At 40.5% G+C, this 12008-nt stretch overlaps 1 protein-coding gene across 1 annotated transcript in view; it reads left to right on the top strand.

Annotated features, from left to right (window-relative positions):
- Positions 1 to 12008, top strand: part of col25a1 (collagen type XXV alpha 1 chain) — a 143887-nt gene that overhangs the window by 99822 nt on the left and 32057 nt on the right. The window contains exons 7-10 of the mRNA XM_078276167.1: positions 2958 to 3029; positions 3646 to 3762; positions 4926 to 4961; positions 11298 to 11324. Coding sequence (XP_078132293.1) covers positions 2958 to 3029; positions 3646 to 3762; positions 4926 to 4961; positions 11298 to 11324 — 252 coding nt within the window. The remainder of the gene's footprint in view (positions 1 to 2957; positions 3030 to 3645; positions 3763 to 4925; positions 4962 to 11297; positions 11325 to 12008) is intronic.

Genomic DNA, 12008 nt, shown 5'->3' with positions numbered 1-12008 from the left:
TTTGACTTTTCACTCGTTAACAGGAAATGTTATACAGTCAACTGTTTGCACATGAAACCAGAAGCCTTAAAATGAATTTCACTTGAGATACATTTGATGCATCACATTGATGCCAATTCTGAGGCTTTAAATGAATGTATTATTCCTCTCTTAAATGTATTAAAGCCATCTGTGCAAGGAACTGGTAATCCACTCCACATATAGATATTCAGAAAATGCCTCAGCCTGTATTAGCTTGGGATGTTTTGTGCGTTTGGTGTGGTTGGGGAGGAGATGCTGGTTCTGGCAAGTGTCCTATGACGGCTGTTGCTGATTGTCGTCATATCTGGCTTTTTGTTTACTACGGTTACAATCCTCTTGCTGCAGGCAAGTACCGAGCCTCCCCAAATAACCAACATCCGTTTTGGAGGAGAAAAGCAAAACAAAACAATCTGTGAATGGTTAGGATTCTCTGTCAACCGCAATGTCATGATCATTCTCACACATAGTCAACAGCACAGAGGCAATGCAGGGTTAGCAATCAACCCAAACCTAGTTGAGCTTTTCTCCACTTTCTCTCATCCTTTGCAGAGAAAGATTAAACTATGTTCTTCGGTTAGATAATCTTTTACACGTTCCAAACACACACTGGTCAGTGAGGTTGTCAACATGCTGTCAACCTGGCCGCGGCTTCTCCCCTAGTATCAAAGTGATTGTAAAAGCAAAAAGGATGCAACCCAGGAAGCAGTCACAAGTGCCACCCTGCACATGCGACACACTACATTTTCATGCCTGGACTCTTTGTATAGCCTGATTCCCCCCCCACACACACAGCATGGCTATTGTTGCAGGGTAAGAATTTTGCTCTGTTCTGCTGCATGGATGATTAAATCAGCCTGCCTTGAAAGCCATATTCGTAATGAGCCATGCTTTTTGAATTATCTTTTTTTTGAAAACCAAAGGGATGGCACCACACTGTTTGGATAGGCCAGATTTTTATCCTAAGATTGAATATGGAGGAAGATTGTTCTCTTACAAGGCACGTTTGTGCAATTGTGCAAGTCTTTGAGAAATACATTCATCAGTTCATTGAGGTTTGTTATTTACGGTGAAGCAAAAACCTGCAGCATAAAGATAAGCAAAATAATATGCAATCACTATACAACCAATATTTACATGTTTTTCTATTAACTTAGCATCAAAGCTAAACCTTGCGAACTTTAAATCGGTCTGAGATTTACTGAAGCAAAAGGGCCCTTGTCGTGTTTTAGTTTTGGAAAGGCAAGAAAGTTTGTTGAGAAAGCCAAAGCTGGGCAAGCTTGCCGTGACTAGTTATTCTTGCTAAGCTATGGCTGTAAGCGCTGTTCAGCGGATTGTTTTCGGTCAATTAATATTCCAGTGGACATTTATTCTGCAATATTCCTGTAAAAGACTCGTCACTATCAAAACCCTTGTTTGGCAGGCATGCAAGACTCAAAATGTGTATGGCTAATTATGGACAATATACCCCAAATGATTGACAGTCAATGAAACTTGACTGAAGTGCATTTATTTGAGTAACATTCTAAACCATTTCCAGCAGACAATATGTCAATGTTTCTGGATTCAGATTAAAGTTAGCATACAGCTATAAACCCTTGTCTCCTCTTAACAAGAGGGAGGTCTGATGCTTTCTTCTTTTATTCAGTTTTCATCGTTCAGTTTTACGGATCCCATCTGTCATGACCGTTATTGACGAGGGAATTGGAAACCATTTGATTGAATTTCCAGTGAACATCTCAATCCCTTGATGTTTCCCAAAACGCTACGAACAATACTATATTATATTATACAGCTTGTTCCACAAATTTGTAAAAATATTTAGGATGCTTATCTTCTTCCTCCTTTAACTGTTTTTGTTCACTCAGTGTTTGAATGTCATGTGTGTGTTGTGCCATGTTCTGCTGTTTGTCCCTTTAGGGATTGCCTGGTCTCCCTACGCTGGCTGCTTTGCACAGCAATCAGATCCTGACTGTCAAGGTTTGTCGGTGGTGGTGCCGCCTAGCTGCTCAGCCCGACCCTTTCGCAGCACACACTGGGAGTAAATGAATCACTGTCGGCTGCTTTTTCCTCAAAGCCCGATGATAGACTAAGCACAGGAAAAAACCCATTTAATTAATCACAGCTAGTCAATGGTTATCCTCTTCCCCTACTGCCGCTACCAGTCTTTCACTCCTCTGTTCCACGCTACATGCCAGGTTCCCCATTGAAAGCAAAGGTGGCCTTTTACAACCCAGTAATATGTACAGTATATGATTAGAACAAGAAGACATGGTCTGGCTTGTGTCCATTGATGCTAAAATAAATGGAAGGAATTGCAAGAGGAATACCCGATGATATACCAAAGTGGCAAAATGTTTTTTTAAAAGCTCATGCCCATGGTTCACCACAAATCCTTCAATCTACCAATTTGTCCTTCGGGATTCGGGATTGTTTCAGCGATGGATGAAGCCACTTAATACCAATGGACACCAGCAGAATAATTTATGCATTGAAAGGAACAAGGTTAGAAATCAACCTCAACTCAGAAGGTTGACCACTCTGGTTTCAGTGTGTGCAGCTACCGGGGTCTGACTTAGTAGCAGACGCAATGAAGATGATGACAGCGCTTTCACAGAGGAAGAGAAGTTCCCATTTTTCCGGGGACTGTGAGCCCGCTGTGGCGCCCTCGCACCCCTGAGGTGGTAATTATGGGTCCTGGCTCCAAGAAAAAAAGCCCAGACTTCCTAAGCAAACCACCTCGGTGCTGGAAAAGTGTGGATTTCTCCCCCCATCTGTGAAGGCGCTGGACCGGGGTTCATGAACACAAGCCTTTCTAACAAAATCTGTTTCTTTTTGCATTTGCTTTCCTCCTTCTCCTTCTTCTTCTGGGACCTCATCCTTCTTCAACCTTCTCTCACCTCTGACCTACGACCTCTTGACTTCACACACCTGCTCAGATGGTCTTCCCTAAGATCAATCATGGCTTTCTTTCTGCTGACCAGCAGCTCATAAAGCGGCGGCTCATTAAGGTAGTGGCTGTGTCCTCACTGGTGTCTCTGTCGTGCCAAGTCTCACCGAATCACTTCTCCCTGGGCATTCTGCAGTCTGCATGCAAACCTTCAGTCATAAGTACTCTTATACTCCTTCTGTTATTGTTAAAGGGAAATTGAAAACAAGGTTGTATTACGGTAACATGAATTACTGTCCTGGCACTACTAAAAGCACTTTCCTTGCAAGTAAGACAGCTGATTTTCTTCTGATGCAGTATAATAATGGACCACACATTTTCAGTGTATTTTTTGTCCTGATTGTTGTAGCTCTACAAATGTGACTTTTCTCAGTCTGTGCCTAATGCACAACCCCTATTCAACTCATTAAGTCCATTAAGGAATGCATGCATTTTAGGGGATTACTGTTTCAGCTATAAATCAGATACATTTCAGCTCCATTGTCTCTGCTAGTTTTAGTCATGAGACCTAAAATGCAAACTGTCCTCCATGTTATGAATGGAGGCAGCCCATAGCCACCCACGAGATCATTCCACTACTCTCTCTTCATTATCATTTAACTGAAGTGGCTCCAGTCTCAGTGGATCCAACAATATCACACAGTACTGACGTTTAAATGTGTTATTTTGCCACACAGGGAGATCAAGGGCAAGCTGGACCACCTGGGCCTCCGGGGCCACCGGGCCCTCCTGGGCCAAGGGGGCCTCCAGGGGACACAGGGAAAGATGGGCCCAGAGGTGTACCTGGTCTAGCAGTGAGTATTGATTTTCACCTGACAAGTTTGATTAAACTGAACAAAACTTTGTTGTTATTGAAATGGTATTGGATCAGTAAAACTCTGTATTTTCCCTTTAACAAATGCTGCATTGTTTCCATTAAGGGTAAAACAAGTTCAGCTCTGTATGTACTCATATTCACTTTGACTTTGACCCAGTGCTTGGGAGGGTTTACCCCAATGAAAACATTTCTAATGAAGACAAGACAAACTAGCGTTGCAGTTCATTGCCCTAATGTCTTCAGCTAAACATGATCATACTCCCAAGAGAATGCCTCACTGGATTTACATTTATTTGGTTGTTTTTCATTATAACGTAACATTTTCCATGTCTTTAAGCCTGTCACTGGCATTACACTAATTTATGTGAACTCTGCCTGTGAGAGAAAGAAGAAACAGAAAAGGCCTGTCAATTATGTTGAGCCATAAAACCTTCCGAGGGCTCCAGCTGATCGTTATTGTCTTGGCAGAGTTCACAGTGGGAGTGCAAAAATATTAAGTGTTGTTTATCTGCTTCTTTTTTCTTCTTTTTTCTTCTTTTTGATGATAATTGTTTTCCGTTCCAGTTGCAGTTGCAATAGTTGTCACGGTTTTCCAAGAAATTAAACTTATCTTGCTAGGGCACTTTATTTGTCCTGTGATTTATTTCTCCTGTCATAAGTCCCTCAGAAGGAAGGTGGTAAAAATGGTTCTGTAATTGTCACAAAGAGGCAAAAAATGGAATAATATTTGAGCCTGGCTTTGGCATAGATATCTGGCCATGTCTCTTTTCTACCTCGAGAACTGCAGGAACATGCGAGAGCAATCCCTAAAGCCAAAGCAGAGACCAGAACAACGTTGTTGGAAGGAGACAGTGAGGGGTACAGGTGCCACAGCATGATGAAATGCCTCCCAGCCAACTTCGTACATGAGCAGAACAATGCTGAGTTCTAGTTGGCAACCTGGCCCCTATGCACCATAGCAGCTGTTCAAACACTTAAACAACTGGGGAATTCAACTATAATATATATAACATAATATTTGACTTGTTTTACTCCGAATACTGTCTACCATCATTGGAAAACTCCATGCGTGTTCTTAACTTTTCAAAGAAGACGTGGCCCACTGCTCTTCCATTAACTGTCTGTTTTGTATTTGTATAGGGGGATCCAGGGCAGCCTGGAGAACCAGGAATCATGGTAAGCACCAACTTTTCCTTTCTGTGTTGTTTTTACGCTTCAGTTTTTGTCCTGATTAAACAAATGAGATATGACATGTTAATTAGTGAGCTTTAGAGGTGTTCGTAGGCATATTTTGTTACCTTTTGACAGACTAGCTGTTTCCCTGTGTTTCCAGTCCTAATGCTAAGCTAAGCTTACAGCCTGTTGGAGGAAGCTTCATATGTACTATACAGACAGGAGAATGGTATTAGTATTCTCAACTAACTCAACTTGTTTTCCTTTTTTTTTCATTATAAATATCATCAACTGTGTACCATCTTGATTGCAAAAAGTATTCAGAGATACCAAAACTTTCCAAAATGGTTCATGCCATCTGCAGGCAGGTGGCTTTGTTTAATAAATTGCTGAATAATCTTTTTTTGCACACGTTTATTTAGCTAACAACCAACTCTGACGTTATCCAAAAAAAAAACAATACATCCATGTAAATGTTGCTGTTCAACAGAGTATATTCATTTGAATCTTTTAACTTATCAATCACGCAGGATGTTTTTTAAATGTGCATTTGATTTACGAGATATTCATAAGGTGGTTTATGGGTAATATGTGGAATATCAATGACACATTTTATGATGCCCTGCAAAAGTGTTTGTTTTCCCTCACAAAACACTTCATACAGTAGGAACAAGTTGTTCCAGTTAACAGCAACTGGATACCACTTGTGGTGTTCAGCAAATAAAGCATTTGATTAAGGTTTCCTCATAAAAGCTACATCGAATAGGTCAAGCCAAATTCCAGAGAAAGCAAAGACGGAAAACGTGACATGCAAAAACACTTGGTGATGTCAGTTTTCGCAAGTGCAGGGGAAAGTAAGTGAAGCTGACAGAGGAGGTGCTATCAAGCTCTTTCATCTCTGATTCCATCTCTGACCCTTTTCCATTGTGTGGAAAAAGTTGGTGGATTGGAAAGAAAAGAGCAGAAAGAAATAAAGGATGGCGAGGCTTAATAATAATAAGTGTCTATAGAGATCCATTAACTAGAGAAGAGGAGTTTAAAGCTAAAATTGCTTATCATTTTTAGGTCATTTAACATGCTCTTTACCCTTGCTAAATGTTTGATCTTCTGTTGGCTTTAATTATACGTGTTACCCATCATCCCCTCTTGTGCTCATAGCTGGGTAAGCAGCACAGTTTAGTTTGGAAATACATAGTGTCATGAATGTAAAATGTCCTATAGATTTCCCAGTGGTCCCAGGTGTGCTCCCATAAGTCTCCAGTGCTTACACAACCGCTCATGACAGCAGCGGGAGTATTTCTCCAAAAGATGAATGGTGAATCCCATTCAAAATGAGCTCAGAGGCCTCGCACAGAGCTTTGAATAAAAAAAATAAGCGCTTCTTACTGTAATTCATGAAATAAGGCATACTATTTCACAAGTATATACACAGCATCACAGCAGACACAGTGGAGTTTCAAAGCTTCTGTTTGCAGCCAACAGCAGTCTGTTTGCTACTCTTTGGTGTGGGGGGGGAAAGCAAAGATAAAACATGGATTAGAGAGAAAAAGTTTCTGTAAATGATCATTTGGGTTGTTAAACCTCTGGAGAGGGAATAAAAACAAATTCTCCTTCCAGACTCAAATCACCAGCCCACACCCTTGATTGGCTTTTGAAAATATGAATTAGATGTGCATAAGCAACGGGACCGATAGGCTCCACTTTGTGCAGCAGGCTGAAAGGATCATCTTTGATCGGCACTTTTAGATCTGCACAAGTCACTCAACTCAAGGTAGGGATTTTGAGGTCGGTCCTTAACCAACTTCAGCTTTTTTTAACGGAGCTCTAGGAACTCTCGCCCACTTGACACAGCTCTGCATTTTTTATGTATATGCTATTGTTAAAGAGGCAAAAGTAGATTCCAGAGTTTTCCAGCAGCCTTCCAGGACATATGGTGCTGGTTAGAAGGATTAAGCTCTTGTGGAGCAACAAGGAGAAGGGGGAGGTGGGAAGAAGAAGAAGAAGAAGAAGAAGAAAAAGGAAATATTTTCAGGACTCAATTCAAAACCATCAGTGCCATAAGGTCTCTTTGGGGTAAATTAAGGGGCCTTCTGCTCTCTAAAGGTGGCTTGCAGCCTTGCACACAGTTTTCATTTGACTTGATTTTGCTTCAAAAAGAATAATTACCGAAAACCAGTGGTGTATTGTATGTGGTGTTCCAGCTTAACAAAAAACTGAAAAAAGGATCTAATTTACTTAATATGCTTGTATAAAGAGGACATACCTATAATATTTTGGTGTCCTTGACTAAGTTTCCTTTTTAATGTGAAGCCAAACATGAGGAGCAAAGATGTGAGTAAATGGCTTAGGACATGCTTGGTGGATTCAAACAATGGCAAATGTTGACATCAATAGCCATGAAACATTTTTTCTGTGGAACAAATCTGTTTGTTCTCAAAGGAACATTCTTTTTTTAATTTAAAACCTGGGTCTTATTGTTTTAGATTGTATACCTAATTTTTTTCCTACCAAAACCTCCATGCATTTTCCGGTTTCATTTTCTGCTTTTTCTCTGTTTTATCTGTGGGTTTTGGACCGTAGGACATTTTAATAGACCAGACCCATGGAGAAAATAATTAAGTGCATTAATCAATAATGAAAATACTCGTTATTGAGAATGATAGTTTTTGTACATGGGCCCTGACAAAATATTTTAATAAAATTTAAATCCGAATATACAAGTCCGAATTCCCTTAGAAGAACCACCCAAAAAAAGTTCCTGTTTATTATATTATATATAATAAAGTCTATTAACAAATCAGTGTTGGTATACATTGTTTCAAAGCCTTCTACACAGTACCGAGTATGTAATTCTCATACTAAATCTGTATAATACTGGATTCATTTATGTAGTTTTTTGCCTAAAGACAGTGGATTTCTTTTGTATTTAGTATAACATATATCAGAATCTGCTTTAAAAAAAACTCACGCCATTTGTAATATGTGTAATTATACAAAATTGATTGCCATTAAACCTATCAGAGCCCCAAACATATTACCACGGACATGACTCAGAGACCTCAATGGTAACTACATCCCTGCCTATAGCTTAGCATAATACTGTAAAGAAACACTGTTGTTGTGGATCTAATAGACCCACACTCAGCTGGTTTGATTGGGTGGTCTAGATGTGCCATATTCTTGCTAGCTGCTGTTTTGTTGATAGTAGCTGTAGCAGTAAAACTAGTGTAATTGAAAGGTCATGTAGACAGTTTAAATAAAGCACACATGTCCACATCTTCTACAGTGATGGTGGTGAGCACAGTGTTATGCTAACCTATAGCTACAATAAGACAATAAGACCTAGGTTGTCAAAAAATCTGAAAGTACCTTAATTTAATGTTAACAGCAGCATTATGTTGCAAAGCTTTTTCAAAGATCTTATAAGTGAAACAGAAGCTTTGAACAGAAGCTCTTAATCTGCACTCCAAAGATCCCAACATGAAGCTTTTCTGTGCTTTTGATCAACCGAAATATTTTTCCTGTGAATGCTGAGCAAAAAACGCACACTCTGGAAGTCCTTCAAGTTGCTGAGAGTTCAACTGCAGACGGTGTGTGGGAATTGACTTGCAATTGCTTCATTGTTTGTCGTTTCTGAGTCATGAATGAAAGCGCCGTACATTCAGCGCTTTGTATTTGTGCTCGGATGCTCGGCTTCAATAGGCGCCCTGTTGATATTGCACATTTGCAGATTCTTTTCTTTTATGAATGTTAAATGAGGCAGCTAAGGTGCGATATGCTGAGCATGTGCTATCATGATGAATAATTTCAGTTGAAAAGATATCCTTTTTAATGGAAATGTTTGTATTATTGTCCATTTAAATTTTCTAGCAATACCACAGCCCAAAGTTGAGAACAAAAGAGCCAGGACCAAGACTTCCTTTAGAGCCCTTGACTTTGTGAAAAATCTTCTTTTCAGTCAGTAGCTCCTGAGTGCTCTCAGATGTAGCCAAGCTAATTAGCACTCAGGCAAGTGGCACATGCTCTCACATACCTAGTGGGTCATAAAGATGTTTACCAAACCCTACTGAGGATAGCCAACAAAGGCTTTTAAAGACAAGTGGGAGGAAAACCTTTTTCTTGGTCGGCTGGGATAATGAAAGTTGTTCATTGAGGTTTTTGTTATAAGTGCAGATGGAATGCACTATAAATGAGCTGCAACTGTGTGGGCCATTTCTATAAATTTGAGAACTTGTTGCTGCAGGGATTTTAAGGAAATTCAGAATGGGGAAGTTTTTAGCTTTAGTGACTTGGTGATCGTCTTTGCAAACAAGAAATGGAAAGATCGATCAAACAGTTTATTCTCAGAAAAATTGCCATTATTATGGTCCTTTTAGCAAAGCCAAGCATCAGTTGTTGCTTTAGGCACAAGGCGCAAGTTGGACACCACCAATCTACGCTTCTTCTTTGCAGAAATTTGCACTGACATTCAAACTTCTTCGACCTGAATGTTTCCTCGTTGGCTACTTTTCAATACAGGCACACAAACCTTTCACACTCATCAGGGGACCGAATCTTAGGTTTTGCCAATTATACTGCATCAACATGAATCAAGCGAGGAAAGCTGTTGTTGTAAAAAGCTTGTGGGGTATAAGGTCTGCCTGGCCACGACTAACTGAGAGTGATGAGCCAAATAGCGCCATTTGCTGTAAATCCTGAGCCGACAGTGGGAAAAATGTTGGCCAACGTGAGGTGTCAAAACAGCCTAGTATAAAGGTGTTGATGAACTGCTGTGGGTACTGTAATAGGTCAGAGTCTTGTGAAGCCAACATGGAAGAAACTAACTTTCAGCTTGGTTTCTCCTTTTAGTCTTAATAAAATAGTCCTGCAGGCAGGTTCTGGGGTAGGAGGTTGATGGTCCAACATGGCCACCGGTTTCACTGTGGCAGGGACGTGCACAGGTATGGGCTATTGTTGCCCGGGCAACTGTCCGTTTGCCCTGATTGGATTAGCTGCCCCTCTGGCGAAAGAGCCTTTTTTTTTCTTTTTTTGCTGTTGTGGCTGCATTAATACGATAATACGCCCATCATTACTGAAGTTAAATCAAATTAAATTCGCTATGTCATTCAATCTTGCCTTCAGCGATGCCCTCTGCCCCCAGTTACGTGACTTTGTTTATATTCTCACACACGGAGCAGCGCAAGCCCTTCTGCCTTCACATGAGTTTATAAAGTTATGGAGATTATGACAACTGCCCTGTGGATAGTAACCAAAAAAATCCACTTTGAGCTTTGAATAAAGGGCAGCTTCAGCTTGTAACGTGTGCATCACTTCGCGCAGCATTGCCTTATATTAACGTCAAATGTTACGTTATCAACCAAAGCTAATGACATAACGTATGTTGCAGCAGCAGGCTAACATAGCTACGTTACGTCCGTTACATGAGTGTGCGTTCTGTAGAGAAGCAAGAAGCTCAGGGATTGGATGTTTGGGCTCTTGAATCATGCTAAGTTATACGTTGTTTATAGTCAATGTTACATGAGTTTTCAACCAACAATCAGATGTGAAAGTGAAAGTTGCTTTACTTTGTTATGAGATGATAAATGAATGTCCCAATTGGTTAATGTAATAAACTTTGCATTTAAAAAAAATGTATAGTCTGTTAGTTTTATGCGCTCAAGTATGCCTTCACAACAAAGACGACTGAAGAAGAGAGAGAAAGAGCTCAATGAAGCAGCTGTTGCCTTTTTTCCAGATTAGAGCAATAGCCCCTCCAAATGTCTGTGCACGTCCCTGCACTGTGGTGTACAGCAGGTTCAAAATATAAACTGTCCTCCCAGACACATCTATCACTGAGTTAAATCTCAGTTCGAGATGTGGCGCCTTTTTATCCCTGTCTAACTTATTAGTTTTGTAAGGCTTTCCAACTATTGGCCCATTTAGGTAATGAACCTCTCTGTGTTGCACTGTAGACTGTGGAACAGCCAAACATGTTTTTACAGTTGCTAAAATGAATTAAGAAAGACATCAATATAAAAGTTAATACAATATTTTGTTATTCATGGTTTCATTCATGGCTTACTTAGAGATTCATGTTTATGGTGAAGCTCAATGAAAAAAGAAGGCACAGAGTGAGTTTCATTCTTTGTCGAAGAATACAACAAGGGATTGATTGTGATTCAGTACTGCCTGAAGGGTGTGTGCTCATTGTATGAGATCCTACCAGAAGCCTTGCCAGTCTCTCTACTGTGACCATTTTGGCTGTGGAAATCATATTATTTAATCAGACATGGACTGTTTCGTGTTCCGTTTCTCTTCCACTCACTAACGCTCGCTCTTTGTCTCTCCTTTCATTTATAGGGACCTGAGGGGCCACAAGGGCACAAGGTAAGTCCAGAGAATACTTTCTTCTTCAATTGACATTTCTTACTTTTCTTTAGAATAAAATAAAATGAGATTATCTGACTTGTTTATCTACTGAATGACATTAAAAATACACACTGAAAAGGCTTGAATTCTAATGTAAACCAAAGGATGCACAAATGGCTGTTGGGTGTTGAATACGTTTACTTGGAGATTAGTAATGCAGGGCCACAGTTGGGGCAAGTAAATAAGTAGTTATAAGTAGATAAGAGGGGAGTTATGGTTCAAACAACATGATGAGGGAAAGAAAAAGAAAAGAGACAGAGAACAGAGAACCTGGAGCTAAGTGTCGGAAACAGGCCATGGGTCCCTGGCGGCGCTGATGTGGGGAACAGATGTGAGCCATATCCAGCATCAGGTAGCTGCCAGTGTTTGTTCAGTGTAACCCAATCAGACACTTCCTGTCTGCGCTGTCATCTGTCGGCAAGGCCTCCCGTCGGCGTAGGAGGGTGTGTGTGGAGGGGTCAATGATGACACACCGGCGTGTTAATGACTCATAAGCCAGGCCCAGAAGTTACTCAATTAGATCTGCTGCTGGTGCGGTGCTGTGTTTAGCAGAGGGGCCATGTCAACAGCTAGTCAAGTTTCATCACCTTGCTGATAGATTTGGTGTCACCACATGATAAAAAGTAGAGTGTGAATCATATT

The sequence above is a fragment of the Sander vitreus genome, chromosome 19, assembly GCF_031162955.1.
Source record: "Sander vitreus isolate 19-12246 chromosome 19, sanVit1, whole genome shotgun sequence".
Lineage (NCBI taxonomy): Eukaryota > Metazoa > Chordata > Actinopteri > Perciformes > Percidae > Sander > Sander vitreus.
Note: the sequence above shows the minus strand (reverse complement) of the source record. Positions and strands in the feature narration are given on the sequence as shown.